This window comes from Pseudophryne corroboree, assembly GCF_028390025.1.
Source record: "Pseudophryne corroboree isolate aPseCor3 chromosome 3 unlocalized genomic scaffold, aPseCor3.hap2 SUPER_3_unloc_30, whole genome shotgun sequence".
NCBI classification, from domain to species: domain Eukaryota; kingdom Metazoa; phylum Chordata; class Amphibia; order Anura; family Myobatrachidae; genus Pseudophryne; species Pseudophryne corroboree.
In genome coordinates, this window is record NW_026967520.1 from 1,288,686 (window position 1) to 1,316,530 (window position 27,845).

The 27,845-nt window shown below is 47.6% G+C and overlaps 1 protein-coding gene across 1 annotated transcript in view; it reads left to right on the forward strand.

Annotated features, from left to right (window-relative positions):
• LOC134984028 (zinc finger protein 585A-like) overlaps positions 1-27,845 on the forward strand; it is a 246,921-nt gene that overhangs the window by 89,353 nt on the left and 129,723 nt on the right. Inside the window, exons 2-3 of the mRNA XM_063949671.1 lie at positions 2,938-3,334; positions 3,368-4,569. Of these exons, the coding sequence (XP_063805741.1) occupies positions 2,938-3,334; positions 3,368-4,569 (1,599 nt within the window). The remainder of the gene's footprint in view (positions 1-2,937; positions 3,335-3,367; positions 4,570-27,845) is intronic.

The following is a 27,845-nucleotide window of genomic DNA, read 5'->3' on the forward strand; positions in this document are numbered from 1 at the left end:
AAATTTACTAACATTCGTAATTTTCGGAAAAAGGTCAAAGTTCAATCACGAATGACATCGAAAGTGTAAAACTGCAACTTTTTGAATTGATTACGACTAATTTACTAAGCTGTCGTATTCGGGTTTTTCTTTTGTTCCGATGTCGATGTCATTCGTGTTTTTTTTTCTATTTTTACGGCAGTGATTAGCAAAACACTGCCGACTTTTTAAAAATTAATCTCGGCCGGATCTGTGTGATCCGTGCTGGGGTTCATTTTTTTTTTTTTTTAAATTAAACAGTGTAAAATTTTAAAAAAAATTGCGTGGGGTCCCCCCTCCTAAGCATAACCAGCCTCGGGCTCTTTGAGCCGATCCTGGTTGCAGAAATATGGGGGGAAAAATGACAGGGGTTCCCCCATATTTAAGCAACCAGCATTGGGCTCTGCGCCTGGTCCTGGTTCCAAAAATACGGGGAACAAAAAGAGTAGGGGTCCCCCGTATTTTTAAAACCAGCACCTGGCTCCACTAGCTGGACAGATAATGCCACAGCCGGGGGTCACTTTTATATAGTGCCCTGCGGCCGTGGCATCAAAAATCCAACTCACCCCTGGCCGGGGTACCCTGGGGGAATGGGGACCCCTTCAATCAAGGGGTCCCCCCCCCAGCCACCCAAGGGCCAGGGGTGAAGCCCGAGGCTGTCCCCCCCCATCCAATGGGCTGCAGATGGGGGGGCTGATAGCCTTCGTTGTAAATGAAAAGATATTTTTAGTAGCAGTACTACAAGTCCCAGCAAGCCTCCCCCGCATGCTGGTACTTGGAGAACCACAAGTACCAGCATGCGGCGGAAAAACGGGCCCGCTGGTACCTGTAGTACTATTACTAAAAAAATACCCAAATAAACACAAGACACACACACCTTGAAAGTAAAGATTTATTACATACATGCACACAAACATACATACATACTTACCTTATGTTCCCACGCAGGTCGGTCCTCTTGTCCAGTAGAATCCATGGGGTACCTGTAGAAAAAATTATACTCACAAAATCCAGTGTAGATCGGTCCTCTTCAAATCCATTTGTAATCCACGTACTTGTGAAAATAAAAAAACGGTGTCCCGACCACGAACTGAAAGGGGCCCCATGTTTTCACATGGGACTCCTTTCCCCGAATGCCAGAAACCCACTTTGACTTCTGTCTAAGTGGGTTTCTTCAGCCAATCAGGGAGCGCCACGTTGTAGCACTCTCCTGATCTGCTGTGTGCTCCTGTACTGAGTGACAGGCGGCACACGGCAGTGTTACAATGTAGCGCCTATGCGCTCCATTGTAACCAATGCTGGGAACTTTCTGCTCAGCGGTGACGTCACTTTAGGTCAACCGCAGGGCAGAAAGTTCCCAGCATTGGTTACAATGGAGCGCATAGGCGCTACATTGTAACACTGCCGTGTGCTGCCTGTCAGTGAGGACAGGAGCACACAGCTGATCAGGAGAGTGCTACAACGTTGCGCTCCCTGATTGGCTGAAGAAACCTACTTAGACAGAAGTCAGAGTGGGTTTCTGGCATTCGGGGAAAGGAGTCCCATGTGAAAACATGGGGCCCCTTTCAGTTTGTGGTCGGGACACCGTTTTTTTATTTTCACAAGTACGTGGATTACAAATGGATTTGAAGAGGACCGATCTACACTGGATTTTGTGAGTATAATTTTTTCTACAGGTACCCCATGGATTCTACTGGACAAGAGGACCGACCTGCGTGTGAACATAAGGTAAGTATGTATGTATGTTTGTGTGCATGTATGTAATAAATCTTTACTTTCAAGGTGTGTGTGTCTTGTGTTTATTTGGGTATTTTTTTAGTAATAGTACTACAGGTACCAGCGGGCCTGTTTTTCCGCCGCATGCTGGTACTTGTGGTTCTCCAAGTACCAGCATGCGGGGGAGGCTTGCTGGGACTTGTAGTACTGCTACTAAAAACAATATCTTTTCATTTACAACGAAGGCTATCAGCCACCCCATCCGCAGCCCATTGGATGGGGGGGACAGCCTCGGGCTTCACCCCTGGTCCTTGGGTGGCTGGGGGGGGGACCCCTTGATTGAAGGGGTCCCCACTCCCCCAGGGTACCCCGGCCAGGGGTGACTAGTTGGAATTTTGATGCCACGGCCGCAGGGCACTATATAAAAGTGACCCCCGGCTGTGGCATTATCTGTCCAGCTAGTGGAGCCCGGTGCTGGTTTTAATAATACGGGGGACCCTTACTCTTTTTGTCCCCCGTATTTTTGGAACCAGGACCAGGCGCAGAGCCCGATGCTGGTTGCTTAAATATGGGGGAACCCCTGTCATTTCCCCCCCCATATTTTTGCAACCAGGATCGGCTCAAAGAGCCTGAGGCTGGTTATGCTTAGGAGGGGGGACCCCACGCATTTTTTTGTGTGAAAATAACCACTTTCCCACCCCTTCCCACTTATAGACATGCACGGATCTCATGGATCCCTGCATGCCTATGCAATCACGGCTCAAAAAAGCAGGTCTGCTTTTTTTTAGCACTTTTTTGTGATTTGTAATTTTTCACGGCAGTGTTTTCCTCTTTGGAGATTTGCACTTTTTAGTAAATGACCGAGTTCTACTAATTTGCTGGCGTATTTTGACCGATGGTGTATTCATTCGTATTTTTTTACAACTACTCCAAAAAAAATACGAATGCCCTTATCTCTGCCGTGATTTGAGTTTAGTAAATGACCGAGATGACACTTTGAAGAAAAAACGGCATCTCGGCCAAAATCGGGACCTTAGTAAATTTACCCCACTGTCTGTTACAGAATTATATATTGTACCATGTAACACCCTGGGTCTTGTCTACTCATTTTATAGTAATTTTCCAGTTTTGATCATGATCTTTACCAGATTTTAATTGTTTAATGAAAATTCACATTTCCAAAATGTATTTTATTTCCGGCAGATGGACACACAAGCAGGAATATCTCAGAAGGACATCTAATATCATCCCCGGATTGTGAAATAAAAGATGACAGTAGACAGGATTCTCCAGGAACTAATCTCATTACCCCAATTGTACATCCAGCTCTATCAGCTGATCCCTCTGATCCTGGGAAATGTTCTCCTGATCACTCTGATATTGGTGCATCTGTTACAGCTCTGACAGTAGATACAGTGTTTTCCTGTTCTATAGGTGCACCATGTTTTACACAGAACACAAAGCTTATTACACATCAGCCAGCTAAGGCAGGTGAGAGGCAATTTCCATGTTCTGAGTGTGGGAAATGTTTTGCACGGAAATCATTTCTTGTTATACATGAGAGAAGTCACACCGGAGAGAAGCTATTTTCATGTTCTGAGTGTGGGAAATGTTTTGCACGGAAATCATTTCTTGTTATACATGAGAGAAGTCACACCGGAGAGAAGCTATTTTCATGTTCTGACTGTGGGAAATGTTTTACATCCAAATCAAATTTTGTCATACATCAGAAAACTCACATAGGTGAGAGTCCATTTACATGTTCTGAGTGTGGGAAATGTTTTACACGGAAATCACATCTTGTTATACATGAGAGAAGTCACACCGGAGAGAAGCCATTTACATGTTCTGAGTGTGGGAAATGTTTTTCACTGAAATCGAATCTTGTTCAACATGAGAGAAGTCACACTGGAGAGAAGCCATTTTCTTGTTCTGAGTGTGGAAAAGGTTTTTCACACAAATCATGTCTTGTTCAACATGAGAGAAGTCACACTGGAGAGAAGCCATTTACATGTTTTGAGTGTGGGAAATGTTTTACACGGAAATTACATCTTGTTCAACATGAGAGAAGTCACACCGGAGAGAAGCCATTTTCATGTTCTGAGTGTGGAAAATGTTTTGCACTGAAATCAACTCTTATCAGACATGAGAGAAGTCACACCGGAGAGAAGCCATTATCATGTTCTGAGTGTGGGAAATGTTTTGCACTGAAATCAACTCTTATTAGACATGAGAGAAGTCACACCGGAGAGAAGCCATTTACATGTTCTGAGTGTGGGAAATGTTTTTCACTGAAATCGAATCTTGTTCAACATGAGAGAAGTCACACTGGAGAGAAGCCATTTTCTTGTTCTGAGTGTGGAAAAGGTTTTTCACACAAGTCACATCTTGTTACACATGAGAGAAGTCACACCGGAGTGAAGCCATTTACATGTTCTGAGTGTGGGAAATGTTTTTTACTGAAATCGAATCTTGTTCAACATGAGAGAAGTCACACTGGAGAGAAGCCATTTTCTTGTTCTGAGTGTGGAAAAGGTTTTTCACACAAGTCATATCTTGTTATACATGAGAGAAGTCACACTGGAGTGAAGCCATTTACATGTTCTGAGTGTGGGAAATGTTTTTCACTGAAATCGAATCTTGTTCAACATGAGAGAAGTCACACTGGAGAGAAGCCATTTTCATGTTCTGAGTGTGGGAAAGGGTTTATACAGAAATCACATCTTGTTAGACATGAGAGAAGTCACACAGGTGAGAGGCCATTTTCATGTTCTGAGTGTGGGAAAGGGTTTACACAGAAATCACAAATTGTTCAACATGAGAGAACTCACAGAGGTGTAAAGCCATTTGCATGCTCTGAGTGATTAATAAATCAGCTCTTGTTGGACACAGTAGACATCACAGCTGGGGAACCATTTTAATCTTCTGGAGTATACTCATCTTCACCATTTCCCTGCATTGTTCCTTCAGGCTTTATCCTATGTCCTGTGTTTTGTTTTTTTTACAATATACATGCTGCTACTGGGTGAAATAATAAGACGTCATGTCCTCCTTTACCTCTACTATGCATATAACCTGTCTTTGCTCCGGGTACTGAAAAAAATACCAATACTAAATGTCTAGCTGAGCTCCAGGTGTGGGTGATGCCAGTTGGCCGTGACTCAGTCCTAGCGAAACAGGTCCATATGCTAATGCACGCCGACTCGCTGTCTTCTGATTACTTCCTCCCACTCCTATCCAAGATTTTTCACGTGCTGCTCCCTTGCTCTGGAATTCCCTACCTCTCCCCCTCAGACTGTTACCAGCAGTACCAAGAATCTGCTGTATTTCATTTGTGGTTGATCTGTTAGCTATGCAGCCCTGACCATGGAACCTGCTGCCTCGCACAGTCCAAGAGACCTCCACCCTGGAGACCACAAACAGACTGATGACTGTTACTCACATGTTTCATTAATGTTCCTTCACTTCCTAAATATACATCCCACATGCTGAGGTCTTTATTCTGTTCTACTTATTGCGTATCTTGTGCTCTGTGTAAATGTGAATGTAAAGTTCTGTGAGTGCTATTGGGAGCAAAGTAATGTATAAGTAACATTATTACTGGTGAGACTGACAGGAGTCAGATCTAGTTACACCATACATTACATATACAGAAGGGGAAATGTATGAGTAACATTATTACTGGTGAGAATAACAGGAGTCAGATCTAGTTACACCATACGTTACATATACAGAAGGGGAAATGTATAAGTATCATTATTACTGGTGATAATGACAGGAGTCAGATTTAGTTACACCATACATTACATATACAGAAGGGGAAATGTATAAGTAACGTGAGAATGACAGGAGTCAGATCTAGTTACACCATACATTACATATACAGAAGGGGAAATGTATAAGTAACATTATTACCGGTGAGAATGACAGGAGTCAAATCTAGTTACACCATACATTACATATAGAAAAGGGGAAATATATAAGTAACATTATTACTGGTGAGAGTTACAGGAGTCAGATCTAGTTACACCATACGTTCCATATACAGAAGGGGAAATGTATAAGTAACATTATTACTGGTGAGAATGACAGGAGTCAGATCTAGTTACACCATACGTTACATATACATAAGGGGAAATGTATAAGTAACATTATTACTGGTGAGAATGACAGGAGTCAGATGTAGTTACACCATACGTTACATATACAGAAGGGGAAATGTATAAGTAACATTATTACTGGTGAGAATGACAGGAGTCAGATCTAGTTACACCATACATTACATATACAGAAGGGGAAATGTATAAGTAACATTATTACTGGTGAGAATGACAGGAGTCAGATCTAGTTACACCATACGTTACATATACATAAGGGGAAATGTATAAGTAACATTATTATTGGTGAGAATGACAGGAGTCAGATCTAGTTACACCATGCGTTACATATACAGAAGGGGAAATGTATAAGTATCATTATTACTGGTGAGAATGACAGGAGTCAGATCTAGTTACACCATACATTACATATACAGAAGGGGAAATGTATAAGTAACATTATTACTGGGGAGAATGACAGGAGTCAGATCTAGTTACACCATACATTACATATACAGAAGGGAAAATGTATAAGTAACATTATTACTGGTGAGAATTACAGTAGTCAGATCTAGTTACACCATACGTTACATATACAGAAGGAGAAATGTATAAGTAACATTATTACTGGTGAGAATGACAGGAGTCAGATCTAGTTACACCATATATTCCATATACAGAAGGGGAAATGTATAAGTAACATTATTATTGGTGAGAGTGACAGGAGTCAGATCTAGTTACACCATACGTTACATATACAGAAGGGGAAATGTATAAGTAACATTATTACTGGTGAGAATGACAGGAGTCAGATGTAGTTACACCATACGTTACATATACAGAAGGGGAAATGTATAAGTAACATTATTACTGGTGAGGATGACAGGAGTCAGATCTAGTTACACCATACGTTTCATATACAGAAGGGGAAATGTATAAGTAACATTATTACTGGTGAGAATGACAGAAGTCAGATCTAGTTACACCATACGTTACATATACAGAAGGGGAAATGTAGAAGTAACATTATTACTGGTAAGAGTGACAGGAGTCAGATCTAGTTACACCATACGTTACATATACAGAAGGGGAAATGTATAAGTAACATTACTGGTGAGAATGACAGGAGTCAGATCTAGTTATACCATACGTTACATATACAGAAGGGGAAATGTATAAGTAACATTATTACTGATGAGAATGACAGGAGTCAGATCTAGTTACACCATACGTTACATATACAGAAGGGGAAATGTATAAGTAACATTCTTACTGGTGAGAGTGACAGAAGTCAGATCTAGTTACACCAGACGTTACATATACAGAAGGGGAAATGTATAAGTAACATTATTACTGGTGAGAATGACAGGAGTCAGACCTAATTACACCATACGTTCCATATACAGAAGGGGAAATGTATAAGTAACATTATTACTGGTGAGAATGACAGGAGTCAGACCTAGTTACACCTTATGTTCCATATACAGAAGGGGAAATGTATAAGTAACATTATTACTGGTGAGAATGACAGGAGTCAGATCTAGTTACACCATACGTTACATATACAGAAGGGGAAATGTATAAGTAACATTATTACTGGTGAGAATGACAGGAGTCAGATCTAGTTACACTATACGTCACATATACAGAAGGGGAAATGTATAAGTAACATTACTGGTGAGAATGACAGGAGTCAGGTCTGGTTACACCATACGTTACATATACAGAAGGGTAAATGTATAAGTAACATTAATACTGGTGAGAATGACAGGAGTCAGATCTAGTTACACCATACGTTACATATACAGAAGGGAAATTATATAAGTAACATTATTACTGGTGATAGTGACAGGAGTCAGATCTAGTTACACCATACGTTACATATACAGAAGGGGAAATGTATAAGTAACATTATTACTGAGGAGAATGACAGGAGTCAGATCTAGTTACACCATACGTTACATATACAGAAGAGGAAATGTATAAGTAACATTACTGGTGAGAATGACAGGAGTCAGATCTAGTTACACCATACGTCACATATACAGAAGGGGAAATGTATAAGTAACATTATTACTGGTGAGAATGACAGGAGTCAGATCTAGTTACACCATACGTTACATATACAGAAGAGGAAATGTATAAGTAACATTATTACTGATGAGAATGACAGGAGTCAGATCTAGTTACACCATACGTTACATATACAGAAGGAGAAATGTATAAGTAACATTATTACTGGTGAGAATGACAGGAGTCAGATCTAGTTACACCATACTTTACATATACAGAATGGGAAATGTATAAGTAACATTATTACTGTTGAGAATGACAGGAGTCAGAACTAGTTACACCATACGTTACATATACAGAAAAGGAAATGTATAAGTAACATTATTACCGGTGAGAATGACAGGAGTCAGATCTAGTTACACCATACGTTACATATACAGAAGGGGAAATGTATAAGTAACATTATTACTGGTGAGAGTGACAGGAGTCAGATCTAGTTACACCATACATTACATATACAGAAGGGGAAATGTATAAGTAACATTATTACTGGTGAGAGTGACAGGAGTCGGATCTAGTTACACCATACGTTACATATACAGAAGGGGAAATGTATAAGTAACATTATTACTGGTGAGAATGACAGGAGTCAGATCTAGTTACACCATACGTTACATATACAGAAGGGGAAATGTATAAGTAACATTATTACTGGTGAGAATGACAGGAGTCAGACCTAGTTACACCTTATGTTCCATATACAGAAGGGGAAATGTATAAGTAACATTATTACAGGTGAGAATGACAGGAGTCAGATCTAGTTACACCATACGTTACATATACAGAAGGGGAAATGTATAAGTAACATTATTACTGGTGAGGATGACAGGAGTCAGATCTAGTTACACCATACATTACATATACAGAAGGGGAAATGTATAAGTAACATTATTACTGGTGAGAATGACAGGAGTCAGATCTAGTTACACCATACATTACATATACAGAAGGGAAAATGTATAAGTAACATTATTACTGGTGAGAATTACAGGAGTCAGATCTAGTTACACCATACGTTACATATACAGAAGGAGAAATGTATAAGTAACATTATTACTGGTGAGAATGACAGGAGTCAGATCTAGTTACACCATATATTCCATATACAGAAGGGGAAATGTATAAGTAACATTATTATTGGTGAGAGTGACAGGAGTCAGATCTAGTTACACCATACGTTACATATACAGAAGGGGAAATGTATAAGTAACATTATTACTGGTGAGAATGACAGGAGTCAGATCTAGTTACACCATACATTACATATACAGAAGGGGAAATGTATAAGTATCATTATTACTGGTGAGAATGACAGGAGTCAGATGTAGTTACACCATACGTTACATATACAGAAGGGGAAATGTATAAGTAACATTATTACTGGTGAGGATGACAGGAGTCAGATCTAGTTACACCATACGTTACATATACAGAAGGGGAAATGTATAAGTAACATTATTACTGATGAGAATGACAGGAGTCAGATCTAGTTACACCATACATTACATATACAGAAGGGGAAATGTATAAGTATCATTATTACTGGTGAGAATGACAGGAGTCAGATGTAGTTACACCATACGTTACATATACAGAAGGGGAAATGTATAAGTAACATTATTACTGGTGAGGATGACAGGAGTCAGATCTAGTTACACCATACGTTTCATATACAGAAGGGGAAATGTATAAGTAACATTATTACTGGTGAGAATGACAGAAGTCAGATCTAGTTACACCATACGTTACATATACAGAAGGGGAAATGTATAAGTAACATTATTACTGGTAAGAGTGACAGGAGTCAGATCTAGTTACACCATACGTTACATATACAGAAGGGGAAATGTATAAGTAACATTACTGGTGAGAATGACAGGAGTCAGATCTAGTTATACCATACGTTACATATACAGAAGGGGAAATGTATAAGTAACATTATTACTGATGAGAATGACAGGAGTCAGATCTAGTTACACCATACGTTACATATACAGAAGGGGAAATGTATAAGTAACATTCTTACTGGTGAGAGTGACAGAAGTCAGATCTAGTTACACCAGACGTTACATATACAGAAGGGGAAATGTATAAGTAACATTCTTACTGGTGAGAATGACAGAAGTCAGATCTAGTTACACCATACGTTACATATACAGAAGGGGAAATGTATAAGTAACATTATTACTGGTAAGAGTGACAGGAGTCAGATCTAGTTACACCATACGTTACAAATACAGAAGGGGAAATGTATAAGTAACATTACTGGTGAGAATGACAGGAGTCAGATCTAGTTACACCATACGTTACATATACAGAAGGGGAAATGTATAAGTAACATTATTACTGGTGAGAATGACAGGAGTCAGATCTAATTACACCATACGTTCCATATACAGAAGGGGAAATGTATAAGTAACATTATTACTGGTGAGAATGACAGGAGTCAGACCTAGTTACACCTTATGTTCCATATACAGAAGGGGAAATGTATAAGTAACATTATTACTGGTGAGAATGACAGGAGTCAGATCTAGTTACACCATACGTTACATATACAGAAGGGGAAATGTATAAGTAACATTATTACTGGTGAGAATGACAGGAGTCAGATCTAGTTACACTATACGTCACATATACAGAAGGGGAAATGTATAAGTAACATTACTGGTGAGAATGACAGGAGTCAGGTCTGGTTACACCATACGTTACATATACAGAAGGGTAAATGTATAAGTAACATTAATACTGGTGAGAATGACAGGAGTCAGATCTAGTTACACCATACGTTACATATACAGAAGGGAAATTATATAAGTAACATTATTACTGGTGATAGTGACAGGAGTCAGATCTAGTTACACCATACGTTACATATACAGAAGGGGAAATGTATAAGTAACATTATTACTGAGGAGAATGACAGGAGTCAGATCTAGTTACACCATACGTTACATATACAGAAGAGGAAATGTATAAGTAACATTACTGGTGAGAATGACAGGAGTCAGATCTAGTTACACCATACGTCACATATACAGAAGGGGAAATGTATAAGTAACATTATTACTGGTGAGAATGACAGGAGTCAGATCTAGTTACACCATACGTTACATATACAGAAGGAGAAATGTATAAGTAACATTATTACTGGTGAGAATGACAGGAGTCAGATCTTGTTACACCATACTTTACATATACAGAATGGGAAATGTATAAGTAACATTATTACTGTTGAGAATGACAGGAGTCAGAACTAGTTACACCATACGTTACATATACAGAAAAGGAAATGTATAAGTAACATTATTACCGGTGAGAATGACAGGAGTCAGATCTAGTTACACCATACGTTACATATACAGAAGGGGAAATGTATAAGTAACATTATTACTGGTGAGAGTGACAGGAGTCAGATCTAGTTACACCATACATTACATATACAGAAGGGGAAATGTATAAGTAACATTATTACTGGTGAGAGTGACAGGAGTCGGATCTAGTTACACCATACGTTACATATACAGAAGGGGAAATGTATAAGTAACATTATTACTGGTGAGAATGACAGGAGTCAGATCTAGTTACACCATACGTTACATATACAGAAGGGGAAATGTATAAGTAACATTATTACTGGTGAGAATGACAGGAGTCAGACCTAGTTACACCTTATGTTCCATATACAGAAGGGGAAATGTATAAGTAACATTATTACAGGTGAGAATGACAGGAGTCAGATCTAGTTACACCATACGTTACATATACAGAAGGGGAAATGTATAAGTAACATTATTACTGGTGAGGATGACAGGAGTCAGATCTAGTTACACCATACGTTACATATACAGAAGGGGAAATGTATAAGTAACATTATTACTGGTGAGAATGACAGGAGTCAGAACTAGTTACACCATACGTTACATATACAGAAGGGGAAATGTATAAGTAACATTATTACTGGTGAGAATGACAGGAGTCAGATCTAGTTACACCATACGTTACATATACATATGTCTGCATGGGGAAAGCTTTCTGTCTAACCTCCCCATATACATCGTATCCTGATCCCGGTTCTATGTGACCATCTATTACTTGTGTTACATTACATCTTATACCTGCAGTTTTATGTTTTTGTTGTTTACCTGTTTCCTGTTCTGTAAGATCACCTGCTCTGATTATGTGGATGGGGTGGAGGAGGGCATTTTTCAGCTGCCATCTTAGTCCATTAACCACTCCCCCTGCCACCATGGCAATGCATAAGCTACTCTTCTTACTGGTTCAGGAATTTTGAATCTCCGATGGGCTGAACTTTTGGCTCCTCCCCAACCAGCCCTCCCAATTAACTGAACATATGCCTCATGTGGTATAAATAGGAGCACTAGGCCCTCTCACACTTACCTTGGTGAACAAGCCTTATTCTTGCGGCGAAACGTGCGTCCAACCACAACCCATCTGGGTACCTATGGTCCTTGTGCCCAGGACCATGTCCCGGCACTGACAGCTTGATAAGTCCAGTCCCTCCCTTTTTTTCCTCTATATTTGTGTATATATTGTACACTTGAATGTAAGGTTCCTTCACTTTGGTATTGGCACCCCTCCCATCTACCTTCAGGTGTTTTAATTAGCGCAGGTTCCTACATTGCTGACCACACATTAATAAGGGCTTTATTTGAAGATAAGACCTATATAAATGTATATAATGTGATAGTATTAGAGATGTTAGGGACCCATGTGATGAAATCATCTGGTCGCGGTGCATGTACCCGCATATTTGCTTAAATGTGTGCTAATAAGTTGTCTTAGTGCTTAGAGTGTGCATCAGCATTTCTCTTCCCCCGGCTTGAGAAGTATTATTTCTCTTACTAACAATATGTTTTTCTTTCAGTAGTTCCCTTTGCTCGCCACAAGGTTACTAAAGGAAATAGTTTGTGACGTGTATAGTAAATGGAAAAAAACTAAAAGCATGAAAAAAACATAAAAACATGTCGACCCCGTTGACCTTTTGACCCTGTTGGACTTTTGACTGTTTTAACTCTACCGACCGCCTCCCCATTGTGTGGTGCCCCCCTCACTCCCCGGCTGAGGTGAAGGTTTCAGTACAACAGATCTCTCATCTCTGGCCTAACCCAGTGTACTCTCATCCCCTTGTCCACTGTCCAAAGGGCACACAAAGGGCAGCAGATGCAAAGGAAACCCAGTGTACTCTCATCCCCTTGTCCACTGTCCAAAGGGCACACAAAGGGCAGCAGATGCAAAGGAAACCCAGTGTACTCTCATCCCCTTGTCCACTGTCCAAAGGGCACACAAAGGGCAGCAGATGCAAAGGAAACCCAGTGCACTCTCATCCCCTTGTCCACTGTCCAAAGGGCACACAAAGGGCAGCAGATGCAAAGGAAACCCAGTGCACTCTCATCCCCTTGTCCACTGTCCAAAGGGCACACAAAGGGCAGCAGATGCAAAGGAAACCCAGTGCACTCTCATCCCCTTGTCCACTGTCCAAAGGGCACACAAAGGGCAGCAGATGCAAAGGAAACCCAGTGCACTCTCATCCCCTTGTCCACTGTCCAAAGGGCACACAAAGGGCAGCAGATGCAAAGGAAACCCAGTGCACTCTCATCCCCTTGTCCACTGTCCAAAGGGCACACAAAGGGCAGCAGATGCAAAGGAAACCCAGTGCACTGTCATCCCCTTGTCCACTGTCCAAAGGGCACACAAAGGGCAGCAGATGCAAAGGAAACCCAGTGCACTCTCATCCCCTTGTCCACTGTCCAAAGGGCAGCAGATGCAAAGGAAACCCAGTGCACTCTCATCCCCTTGTCCACTGTCCAAAGGGCACACAAAGGGCAGCAGATGCAAAGGGGAGGTCAAGTGAGACTGGTCTGACTTCTGCCCAATAGACTTCTCTTATTGTATGCAAAATGAAAGAAGCACCTGAATCTGTGCGCACTGTGCAGCTGATGATACCATATCTAAAAAAAGAGGTTTTTCCAGCCCTCCACCAATGATTCAAGTGCAAAGAGTAGATAAACCGTTCCACCAGCGCATAAACAAACTCAAAGATACTTATTCCAATGATTGGGAAGATGGTGTCATCTTTTCTCTCAGTCAAATAACATGTCAATTTGAGGGGAAAACAGAAAGTGCATATTATAATACTGTTTTAATAAATAACATACATGACACAATGTTAAAAAAATCCCAACAAGGATAATGTTAAAAAACATGAAATGGAATTTTATACAAGATTTAACACTAAACATGTATCCATATGTAGCTGGATAATAAATGCAATTACCAATGTGTTAGGAGAACTGTTTTACTAGTTCTCAAATGCGCATGCACCAGAAATATCCCACGTATGGTAGCAGCATATGAAACACATTTAAATGATGGGGAATCCTGAACAGACTCGTGGGATGGATAATTACCAATTCGTTGTAAAGAACTGGCAACGCTCAGTTCTTAAAAACATGTGAGTAGGAAAAAGGTCCCTGGCTGCAGCTCCAAGTATTTCCGTCATGTCCACCTCAGTGATCGTCCGGTGCCCCAATAGTGGCACCCATGCATTCCGACCCTCGCCGGGGTCTTTCTCAAGGTATGCCTTAAAAGGTGAATGAGTCCGTGTACATCCGGAGGTATTTAAAAACCTCCTGCTAGGCTCTGATTGGTCCCAGCGCGCAAGTCTCTATACATCAGAAACTACAAGTCCCATGACTCTTTGTGCGGGGACCGTCATATCCGTTTCCTTTAGATCGCGTCCCTTTGTCATAGTGACGCATGGATAACAAATTTGGCTGTTTCAATGATAACAAAACAACACATTTTATTAATATTGCAAATACGGCATAGGTAAATATAACTCAAAAGTGTATGTTCATAGCATAAACATCAATCTCCCTTCACTTTGAGATAATACACACGCACAGTAGTAGAAAAGGGGAATGCTGATAACAAAAGATAATCGATTTAAAGAAACCATTTCACCTCGAAGTCAGTGTTAAGACCGCCTGGTTTCAATGTTCCTAAGTCGTATATTCTTTTCATTTCTGCCTTTGCCAATTGGGCACCTATGTCTCTTTTTCTCCAATGCCCCCTCACCCACTGAATAACAATGAAATGTTTCATGGCTGTAGGGGAGCAATCATGACATTTTCAGAAATGGTTAGATAATGCATGACTGTCCAAACCATTTCTGATGTTTCTAAGATGCTCCCCTATGCGGACCTTAAAGGGGTCTCGATGTCCTGCCTATAAATGATAGGCCACAGATACATTCAATGTTGTAGATTACATTTTTCGTATAACATGTAATGAATTCAAGATTTAATATGTGATTAACACAGTAACCTAATTATCCGATATATGAATCATAAATATCACTGTCTGATACGTTTCTCAATGTCACTGATTTACTTGTTTACCTTCTTTTTACTTATATATAAAAAATGTTCTTGGATTTACAATAAACCTTTATCTTTCTGTGCAATTATTGTATTATTATGTCCATTCTTTATGAGAACTCAGCAAAGGCATTGTACTATTATAATGTATATCAATCAGGCTTACACATTGTAAACTACAAGGAGATTATGATGGGACAGCTTTCTATTGAAATTTGTGTCTCCTGATGACGGTCTGTGTATGACCGAAAACGTTTGAGGACCTGGGAATTTATGCTGGACTGCAGTGAACAGTCATGCTGTGCTGTCTGGTTAATAAACTCCTGTTGAAACTTAATTATGAAAAGGCTGGTGAGTGCTCCATTGTTTGTTTATATATCAGGGACGTGCAGTCAGGGGAGGCAGGGGAGGCAGTGCCTCCCCTGTCGTTAATGATTAAAATAATATAAAGAAGATACTTATGACACATATTCTGTGTCATAAGTATCTCCTTTATATTATTGTAACCACTATCCCTGTCTAAATGGGGTTGGGAGGCACCGATCGCGGTGCCTCCCGGTCAGATAGGGAAAATTATGGGGGGCGGGAGCGGGCGGGTCCTAGCAATGGGCATTAAAAGCCCATTGAAATAGTATAGGAAAGCGGCACCATTAGTGGTGCCGCTTTCACACAGGGACGTGCTTTCAACCTATGAAAGCACGTCCCGTCAGTCAGGCCACAGTGATTGGCCAGCGGATCCGTCACTGGATCCGCTGTCAATCACTGTTGTGGGCGCGGCGGGTGTCGGCGGAGGTGCTGGCGGCGGAGGTGCGGGTGTCGGCGGAAGTCCTGGCGGCAGAGGTGCGGGCGGCGGTGGTGTAGGCGGCGGAGGGCGGGTGACGGCGGAGGTGCTGGCGGCGGCAATGCCCAGGTGAAGACGCCGGAAGCCCTGGGGAGGCGGCGGCCATGCAAAAGAGCTTAAAGGCCGCCGCCCCCAGGTGAAGACCCTGTCAAATAAACTATTTTTTTTTTAAAGAGACTGGTGTTTTTATTTTAATATTTTCTTTACAGGTGGAGAAGAGGTGCCAGCAGGCCATTTATGTCCAGGCATGCTGGCACTTGTGGTTCTCCATGTGCCAGCATGCTGGGGCAGGCTTGCTGGGACCTGTTGGCCACCTGTAAAGAACAATATTACTGTTCTTTACAGGTGGGCCGCAGGTGCCAGCGGGCCATTTATGTCCGGGCATGCTGGCACTTGTGGTTCTCCAAGTGCCAGCATGCTGGGCAGGCTTGCTGGGACCTGTAGGCCACCTGTCAAGAACAATATTAACTATGAACCCTGCACCCACCGCCACCAGGGGTGCGGGGCATAGCACTGGGCTATCAGCCCAGTGCTGGTTATTGCTCGGGAGGGGGACCCCATGTTTATTTTTTGGGGTCCCCACTTCCGAGGAATTCCAGCCCTGGGCTGACTGGTTTGGGGGGGCAGATTAATGTTATGGCAGGGGGACCCCATACCGAGTGTCTCCCCTGCTATGGCATTACCCCCCCTAGCTGGTTCTGCTCGGTGCTGGTTTTACGAATGTGGGGGGGGGGCTACACTTTTTTTTTTTACCCCACTCTATTGGGGGGAGGGGTGGTGGAAGGCTGCTTGTGCCTCCCCAGCCACCGACCTCACCGCACGCCACTGTTATATATATATATATATATATATATATATACACACACACACACAACCACTAGACGCGGCACTCCTGGAGTCTTGTGAAATAAATCTCGTCAGCAGGCAGTTTGATGAAACAACGTTTCAATGCCAATTTTTATTTAGGCATTTTCCTCAGGTTACAAACATATACAAAAAACGTCTTACCTATAAAGGCTACTAATCACCCTGTGCTCCTGCCGCGTGTGGCGTGCGGGACACCGCCCGCTCCGTCCGGCAAAATAGCAAAACTGTAGCAAGGCATGCTGGGATGTGTAGTTCAACAACAGCTGGAGTGCCAAAGGTTCCCATCACTCGCCTATACCATAAAAGTCTTCTTTGAAAGACCTGACAGACAGAAAAGTTGGAACCTGTCTTAAAACCATTTTTTCCCTTACGGGGGCAATAACAAGACCAGCTATGGCCTCAGCATGGGTGACCAAGGCTGTTGCAGGCTGGGTGGATGCATTTAGAGGATAGTCTCTCGGTGAACGCCACAAGAGAACAACTATCCTATATAACAAATATAAGGCAAGCAGCTGCCTAGTTGGAATAAGCAGCCTTAGATACAGGCCTACAAGCTTCCCAAGCTTCGGCTACCTCAGTAGTAGCCAGCCGAGCAGTGTGGCTACAGCCCTGGAAGAGGGATTCAGAATCCAAGAAGACGTTGGAATCCCTCCCTTTGCTGAAGATATTCTGTTTGGAATGGAATTGGAGAAAATAGTGGCCATTTTAGCAGCCTCTAAATCAGCGTTTCTGCTCTCAACATCAACTTCTAAACCGAAATCCTCTGCTTTCCGGTCCTTTCAGACCCAGGTCAAAGCAAAAGGACAAGCTTATTCCAGACAGTGTCAATCAACTGTTTCAATCAAAACCGTTACATGCCTGGGCAGCCAGACGTACGATTTCCAAATCAGAAGACATACCCTCCACCTGACCATGCGGGCCTCCACCTGTGAGACCCCTGGGTGGGAGGCAGACTTCTGCAGTTTGCACAGGTATGGTGTCAGTCCACCACAGATACCGGGGTGCAAGAAGTGGTTTCTTAGAGATCTTAGCGGTAAAATGGAAGTGTATTTCATATATGCAGGCAGCTGTGTAGTGTGTGACTCACATTACGCGTTTCACTGCAACTGGCACCTTCATGGGAGCATGTCAGAGAAGTAGTCTCACCTTGTCAGAGTAATGAGTAAGATATGGCTTTTTAGAAGTAGAGATGTTGCCCATAGCAACCATTCAGATTCTACTTACCATTTATCTAGCACCTATTAGAGCAGGCATTCCCACGGTCCTCAAGGCACACCAACAGTGCAGGTTTTAGTGATATCCAGGCTGCAGCACAGATGGTTAAATCAAAATTACTGAGCTACTCATTAAGTCACCTGTGCTCAAGCCTGGATATCACTAAAACCAGGACTGTTCGTGTGCCTTGAGGACCGTGGTTGGGAATGCCTGTATTAGAGGATAAAAGCTAGACCCCGGTTTGGTTGCTATGTGTCATGAGGTGACTACTCACAGCCGCCGAGTCCGGGGTCTGGCCGCTGCGGCTGTTGGCGCTGCTGTGCGACCGCAGGGCGACATGGCGCGGGAACTCACCACCGCGAGGTCCGGCCACTGTCGGTATGGCTGCTATGGTGCTAGTGTGGCTGCAGGGAGGGGGCGGGGCGGTCAGCAGTGAGGATTTTGTGACTTCTGGGAGACCAGGAGGATTGAGGATCAGGTAGGCTGCAGTGCTTCTGTGTGTTTGCAGCACAGGAGGCGGCCATGTTGGAGACCAGTTTATTCTGTACCACTGGGGTAAGTGGTTAGCCAATCCCGTGGCTTCACTTCCTATAAATAAGCTGAGCTTTAGGCACTCTCTGCCAGTGCTTTGTTGTTACTAGACAGCATCCCAGCTCTGAGCTCCAGCAGATTTATCTGTGTCCATCCAAGTGTCCTGGTCCCGACTCCGCTCCCTGTGTTGGCTAGCCATTCCTCGCTGTTTTGATACCCGCCAGCTCCCCGGTACGCTGTACAGTTAACTGGGCGGTACTGCCGGTCTATCCTGAGTCCCGTGGTGGGGTGCCAGCTTCCCCGTAATATACTTCTCTTAAAGAAACAGCAGCAGTATTCTTCTGTCTCCTCTTAAAGACACAGTCACAGTATTCTTCAGTCTCCTCTTAAAGACACAGTCACAGTATTCTTCAGTCTTGTCTTAAAGAAGAAAGTAGTGCGGCATTGCTGCTATAACTCTGCTACATTATCCTGTATGTACTGACAGTATTTACTATATACATCATACACTCTCTCATAGCTAGCCAAGCCTCTGTGGTGGCCGACCGCAGCACTGAGCATGGGCCCCTGTCACTACATTCCCCCCATGGGCCCCTGTCACTACATTCCCCGCATGGGCCCCTAACACTACATTCCCCCCATAGGGCCATCACCCCCCAGTCCCACACTGGCTCTCCACCATGGCTGACATGGGCCCTGTCATACATCCCACCCATGGGCCCCTGTCACTACATTCCCCGCATGGGCCCCTGTCACTACATTCCCCCCATGGGCCCCTGTCACTACATTCCCCCCATGTGCTCCTGTCACTACATTCCCCGCATGGGCCCCTATCACTACATTATCCCCATGGGCACATCACCCCCCAGTCCCACACTGGCTCTCCACCATGGCTGACATGGGCCCTGTCATACATCCCACCCATGGGTCCCTGTCACTACATTCCCCGCATGGGCCCTGTCACTACATTCCCCCCATGGGGCCCTGTTACTACATCTCCCCAATGGGCCTCTGTCACTACATTCCCCGCATGGGCCCCTGTCACTACATTCCCCCCATGGGCCCCTATCACTGCATTGCCCCCATGGGCCCCTGTCACTACATTCCCCCCATGGGCCCTGTCACTACATCCCCCCATGGGCCCTGTCACTACATCTCCCCCATGGGCCTCTGTCACTACATTCCCCGCATGGGCCCCTGTCACTACATTGCCCCCATGGGCCCCTATCACTACATTGCCCCCATGGGCCCCTATCACTACATTGCCCCCATGGGCCCATCACCCCCCAGTCCAACACTGGCTCTCCGCCATGGCTGACATGTGCCCTGTCATACATCCCCCCATGGGCCCCTGTCACTAAATTCCCCGCATGGGCCGCTATCACTACATTTCCCCCATGGGCCCGTCACTACATTCACCCCATGGACCCCTGTCACTACATTCCCCCCATGGGCCTCTGTCACTACATTCCCCGCATGGGCCCCTGTCACTACATCCCCCCATGGGCCCCTGTCACTACATTCCCCCCATGGGCCCCTGTCACTACATTCCCCCCATGGGCCCCTGTCACTACATTCCCCCCATGGGCCCCTGTCACTACATTCCCCGCATGGGCCCCTACCCCTGTCACTACATTCCCCCCATGGGCCCCTATCACTACATTCCCTGCATGGGCCCCTATCACTACTTTCCCCAATTGGGCCCCTATCACTACATTTCCCCCATGGGCCCCTATCACTACATTCCCCGCATGGGCCCCTATCACTACATTTCCCCCATGGGCCCATCACCCCCAGTCCCACACTGGCTCTCCACCATGGCCCACATGGGCCCTGTCATACATCCCACCCATGGGCCCCTGTCACTACATTCCCCGCATGGGCCCGTCACTACATTCCCCCCATGGGCCCCTGTCACTACATCCCCCCATGGGGCCCTGTCACTACATCTCCCCCATGGGCCTCTGTCACTACATTCCCCGCATGGGCCCCTGTCACTACATTCCCCCCATGGGACCCTATCACTACATTGCCCCCATGGGCCCCTGTCACTACATTGCCCCCATGGGCCCCTGTCACTACATTCCCCCCATGGGCTCCTATCACTACATTGCCCCCATGGGCCCATCACCCCCCAGTCCCACACTGGCTCTCCGCCATGGCTGACATGGGCCCTATCATACATCCCCCCCATGGGCCCCTGTCACTACATTCCCCCCATGGGCCCCTGTCACTACATTCCCCCCATGTGCTCCTGTCACTACATTCCCCCCATGGACCCCTGTCACTACATTCCCCCCATGGGCCTCTGTCACTACATTCCCCGCATGGGCCCCTACCCCTGTCACTACATTCCCCCCATGGGCCCCTATCACTACATTCCCTGCATGGGCCCCTATCACTACTTTCCCCAATTGGGCCCCTATCACTACATTTCCCCCATGGGCCCCTATCACTACATTTCCCCCATGGGCCCATCACCCCCAGTCCCACACTGGCTCTCCACCATGGCCCACATGGGCCCTGTCATACATCCCACCCATGGGCCCCTGTCACTACATTCCCCCCATGGACCCCTGTCACTACATTCCCCCCATGGGCCTCTGTCACTACATTCCCCGCATGGGCCCCTGTCACTACATTCCCCCCATGGACCCCTGTCACTACATTCCCCGCATGGGCCCCTACCCCTGTCACTACATTCCCCCCATGGGCCCCTGTCACTACATTCCCCCCATGGGCCCCTGTCACTACATTCCCCGCATGGGCCCCTATCACTACATTCCCTGCATGGGCCCCTATCACTACATTTCCCCCATGGGCCCCTATCACTATATTCCCCGCATGGGCCCCTATCACTACATTTCCCCCATGGGCCCATCACCCCCCAGTCCCACACTGGCTCTCCACCATGGCTGACATGGGCCCTGTCATACATCCCACCCATGGGCCCCTGTCACTACATTCCCCGCATGGGCCCCTGTCACTACATTCCCCCCATGTGCTCCTGTCACTACATTCCCCCCATGTGCTCCTGTCACTACATTCCCCCCATGGACCCCTGTCACTACATTCCCCCCATGGGCCCCTGTCACTACATTCCCCACATGGGCCCCTACCCCTGTCACTACATTCCCCGCATGGGCCCTGTCACTACATCTCCCCCATGGGCCTCTGTCACTACATTCCCCGCATGGGCCCCTGTCACTACATTCCCCCCATGGGACCCTATCACTACATTTCCCCCATGGGCCCCTATATCTACATTCCCCGCATGGGCCCCTATCACTACATTTCCCCCATGGGCCCATCACCCCCCAGTCCCACACTGGCTCTCCACCATGGCTGACATGGGCCCTGTCATACATCCCACCCATGGGCCCCTGTCACTACATTCCCCGCATGGGCCCCTGTCACTACATTCCCCGCATGGGCCCCTGTCACTACATTCCCCCCATGGGCCCCTGTCACTACATTCCCCCCATGGGCCCCTGTCACTACATCCCCCCCATGGGCCCTGTCACTACATTCCCCCCATGGGGCCCTGTCACTACATTCCCCCCATGGGCCCTGTCACTACATCTCCCCCATGGGCCCCTGTCACTACATTCCCCCCATGGGCCCCTATCCCTACATTGCCCCCATGGGCCCCTGTCACTACATTCCCCCCATGGGGCCCTGTCACTACATCCCCCCCATGGGCCCTGTCACTACATCTCCCCCATGGGCCTCTGTCACTACATTCCCCGCATGGGCCCCTGTCACTACATTGCCCCCATGGGCCCCTATCACTACATTGCCCCCATGGGCCCATCACCCCTCAGTCCAACACTGGCTCTCCGCCATGGCTGACATGTGCCCTGTCATACATCCCCCCCATGGGCCCCTGCCACTAAATTCCCCGCATGGGCGCCTGTCACTACATTCCCCCCATGGACCCCTGTCACTACATTCCCCCCATGGACCCCTGTCACTAGATTCCCCCCATGGACCCCTGTCACTACATTCCCCCCATGGGCCTCTGTCACTACATTCCCCGCATGGGCCCCTGTCACTACATTCCCCGCATGGGCCCCTACCCCTGTCACTACATTCCCCCCATGGGCCCCTTTCACTACATTCCCCCCATAGGCCCCTGTCACTACATTCCCCGCATGGGCCCCTATCACTACATTTCCCGCATGGGCCCCTATCACTACAGTTCCCCCATGGGCCCCTATCACTACATTCCCCGCATGGGCCCCTATCACTACATTTCCCCCATGGGCCCATCACCCCCCAGTCCCACACTGGCTCTCCACCATGGCTGACATGGGCCCTGTCATACATCCCACCCATGGGCCCCTGTCACTACATTCCCCGCATGGGCCCGTCACTACATTCCCCCCATGGGCCCCTGTCACTACATCCCCCCATGGTCCCTGTCACTACATTCCCCCCATGGGACCCTATCACTACATTCCCCCCATGGGCCCCTGTCACTACATTGCCCCCATGGGCCCCTGTCACTACATTCCCCCCATGGGCCCCTGTCACTACATTGCCCCCATGGGCCCATCACCCCCAGTCCCACACTGGCTCTCCGCCATGGCTGACATGGGCCCTGTCATACATCCCCCCCATGGGCCCCTGTCACTACATTCCCCCCATGGGCCCCTGTCACTACATTCCCCCCATGTGCTCCTGTCACTACATTCCCCCCATGGACCCCTGTCACTACATTCCCCCCATGGACCCCTGTCACAACATTCCCCCCATGGACCCCTGTCACATCATTCCCCCCATGGGCCTCTGTCACTACATTCCCCGCATGGGCCCCTGTCACTACATTCCCCGCATGGGCCCCTACCCCTGTCACTACATTCCCCCCATGGGCCCCTGTCACTACATTCCCCGCATGGGCCCCTACCCCTGTCACTACATTCCCCCCATGGGCCCCCGTCACTACATTCCCCCCATGGGCCCCTGTCACTACATTCCCCGCATGGGCCCCTATCACTACATTCCCCGCATGGGCCCCTATCACTACATTTCCCCCATGGGCCCCTATCACTACATTCCCCCCATGGGCCCCTGTCACTACATCCCCCCATGGGCCCCTGTCACTACATTCCCCGCATGGGCCCCTGTCACTACATTCCCCCCAAGGGCCCCTGTCACTACATTCCCCGCATGGGCCCCAACCCCTGTCACTACATTCCCCCCATGGGCCTCTGTCACTACATTCCCCGCATGGGCCCCTATCACTACATTCCCCGCATGGGCCGCTATCACTACATTTCCCCCATGGGCCCCTATCACTACATTCCCCGCATGGGCCCCTATCACTACATTTCCCCCATGGGCCCATCACCCCCCAGTCCCACACTGGCTCTCCACCATGGCTGACATGGGCCCTGTCATACATCCCACCCATGGGCCCCTGTCACAACATTCCCCCCATGGGCCCCTGTCACTACATTCCCCCCATGGGCCCCTGTCACTACATTCCCCCCATGGGCCCCTGTCACTACATTCCCCCCATGGGCCCCTGTCACTACATCCCCCCCATGGGCCCTGTCACTACATTCCCCCCATGGGGCCCTGTTACTACATCCCCCCCATGGGCCCTGTCACTACATCTCCCCAATGGGCCTCTGTCACTACATTCCCCGCATGGGCCCCTGTCACTACATTCCCCCCATGGGCCCCTATCACTACATTGCCCCCATGGGCCCCTGTCACTACATTCCCCCCATGGGGCCGTCACTACATCCCCCCCATGGGCCCTGTCACTACATCTCCCCCAGGGGCCCCCCCATGGGCCCCTGTCACTAAATTCCCCGCATGGGCACCTGTCACTACATTGCCCCCATGGACCCCTGTCACTACATTCCCCCCATGGACCCCTGTCACTACATTCCCCCCATGGGCCTCTGTCACTACATTCCCCGCATGGGCCCCTGTCACTACATCCCCCCCATGGGCCCCTGTCACTACATTCCCCCCATGGGCCCCTGTCACTACATTCCCCCCATGGGCCCCTGTCACTACATTCCCCCCATGGGCCCCTGTCACTACATTCCCTGCATGGGCCCCTATCACTACTTTCCCCAATTGGGCCCCTATCACTACATTTCCCCCATGAACCACTATCACTACATTCCCCGCATGGGCCCCTATCACTACATTTCCCCCATGGGCCCATCACCCCCCAGTCCCACACTGGCTCTCCACCATGGCCCACATGGGCCCTGTCATACATCCCACCCATGGGCCCCTGTCACTACATTCCCCGCATGGGCCCGCCACTACATTCCCCCCATGGGCCCCTGTCACTACATCCCCCCCCATGGGCCCTGTCACTACATTCCCCCCATGGGGCCCTGTCACTACATTCCCCCCATGGGCCCTGTCACTACATCTCCCCCATGGGCCTCTGTCACTACATTCCCCGCATGGGCCCCTGTCACTACATTCCCCCCATGGGACCCTATCACTACATTGCCCCCATGGGCCCCTGTCACTACATTGCCCCCATGGGCCCCTGTCACTACATTCCCCCCATGGGCTCCTATCACTACATTGCCCCCATGGGCCCATCACCCCCCAGTCCCACACTGGCTCTCCACCATGGCTGACATGGGCCCTGTCATACATCCCACCCATGGGCCCCTGTCACTACATTCCCCGCATGGGCCCCTGTCACTACATTCCCCCCATGTGCTCCTGTCACTACATTCCCCCAGTGCCAGATTAAGGGCAACATGGGCCTGGAGCTGAAATTTACAAAGGGCCTAATTGTGTGCGGCAACAAGGGATATGGCTAGTGATATGGGGGGCATGGAGTGCAGTGATCGCGCTGAGCAAAAAAAGTAGTGGGTCTCAGGGACTCTTCACTTTAAGAAATTGGGGTCCTACTTCACGGTTTTTGGGTCCCATCACAATTTATGCATCATAGGCAGTGCTGGGGGAAGGCAGCAGTTGGGGTAGAGCTGGGGGTTGAGGCAGGGAACACTTAGGGCGAGAGGGGGTTAAGGGCAGGCAGTGCTGAGGGTAGTGAGGAGGTAACAGCAGGCAACACTTTGAGAAGTGCTGTGAGTGGGTAGAATTTGGGGTAGAGGGAGATAAGGGCATGCAGTAGAGGGTAAGGAAAGACAGCAGCTGGGGAAGTACTGGGGCAATGCTGGGGATAGGTAGGGTGTAAGTGTAGGTAGGTACTGGGGGCAGTACTGGGGATAGTGGTAGATTTCAGCTGGGGCAGTATTGGGGGCAAGGAGTGGGTTAGGGGCAGACAGTGTCAGAGGTAATGCTGGGTAGCGAGGGGGTAAATTTGGGGGGTTGAAAATTATACCAGTAAATCACAGTGAAAGGTAGTTTTTTTATTGCAGCAGTAACTGCAATAGAAAACCAGAGGTAGAGTGTGATGCCTTGTGGAGACAGAGAGTGACAGGAGAGTGGGTGATGGGGAGAAGCAGAGGGTGAGGCAGTGGGTGACAGGGAGAGGCAGAGGGTGACAGGAGATTATGATAGTGAGAGGTATTGGGTGATGCCAGGGTGTGGGTGACATAGAGGATAATGGGAGAGCCCATTGGTGACAGGGAAGTGAGGTGACAAGTAGATATAGGAGGAGACGGAGAGGCAGTGGGTGACAGGAAAGGGTGATGGGGATAGAGAGGGTGACGGGGAGAGATAGTGGGAGACAGAGAGGCAGTGGGTGACAGTGTCACGTCTCCTTTATGCGTGCACAGGTGAAGCTTGGGTATACGCTCCAGCTGCTCCAATTGTGATAGATATGAAACAGACCTAAAAGGGGAGGTAATGGGGTAAGGTAGAATGGGGTAAGGGACCAGAGATAGGGGGACGAGACAGAGCGGTGGGGATGGAACCATGATAGAGCAGGGGTAGGGGGAAGGCGGGACAGAGCGAGTTGGGGCAGACGCTGGGTGATGGGCCTAATGTGCAGAATGTCTCTAAATATTAATTATAACACTGCAGGATAATTATGGAATCACTGCCTGCTACAATGTCTCACCTGGTGAGTGCACCCCCAGGGCGCCAGCACCCTCAGCTATTCCACTAACACCAGATGGTGTGAATGCAGCAGTAGAGACTTCTTCCAATTCTCGCTGAGCCTGGTATTCATGCTGCCTGCCCCGAGTCCTCTCACTCCGCGTCCTGCAGAATCAGATAGAGCAGCAGCACTCCCATCCACACACACAGTGACCCGGAGCGCGCTACTGCACAGTGCACACAGCTCCTCAGCCACACACACAGTGACCCGGAGCGCGCTACTGCACAGTGCACACAGCTCATCAGCCACACACACAGTGACCCAGAGCGCTACTGCACAGTGCACACAGCTCCTCAGCCACACACACAGTGACCCGGAGCGCGCTACTGCACAGTGCACACAGCTCCTCAGCCACACACACAGTGACCCGGAGCGCGCTACTGCACAGTGCACACAGCTCCTCAGCCACACACACAGTGACCCGGAGCGCTACTGCACAGTGCACACAGCTCCTCAGCCACACACACAGTGACCCGGAGCGCGCTACTGCACAGTGCACACAGCTCATCAGCCACACACACAGTGACCCGGAGCACGCTACTGCACAGTGCACACAGCTCCTCAGCCACACACACAGTGACCCGGAGCGCGCTACTGCACAGTGCACACAGCTCCTCAGCCACACACACAGTGACCCGGAGCGCGCTACTGCACAGTGCACACAGCTCCTCAGCCACACACACAGTGACCCGGAGCGCGCTACTGCACAGTGCACACAGCTCCTCAGCCACACACACAGTGACCCGGAGCGCGCTACTGCACAGTGCACACAGCTCCTCAGCCACACACACAGTGACCCAGAGCGCTACTGCACAGTGCACACAGCTCCTCAGCCACACACACAGTGACCCGGAGCGCGCTACTGCACAGTGCACACAGCTCCTCAGCCACACACACAGTGACCCGGAGCGCTACTGCACAGTGCACACAGCTCCTCAGCCACACACACAGTGACCCGGAGCGCTACTGCACAGTGCACACAGCTCCTCAGCCACACACACAGTGACCCGGAGCGCTACTGCACAGTGCAC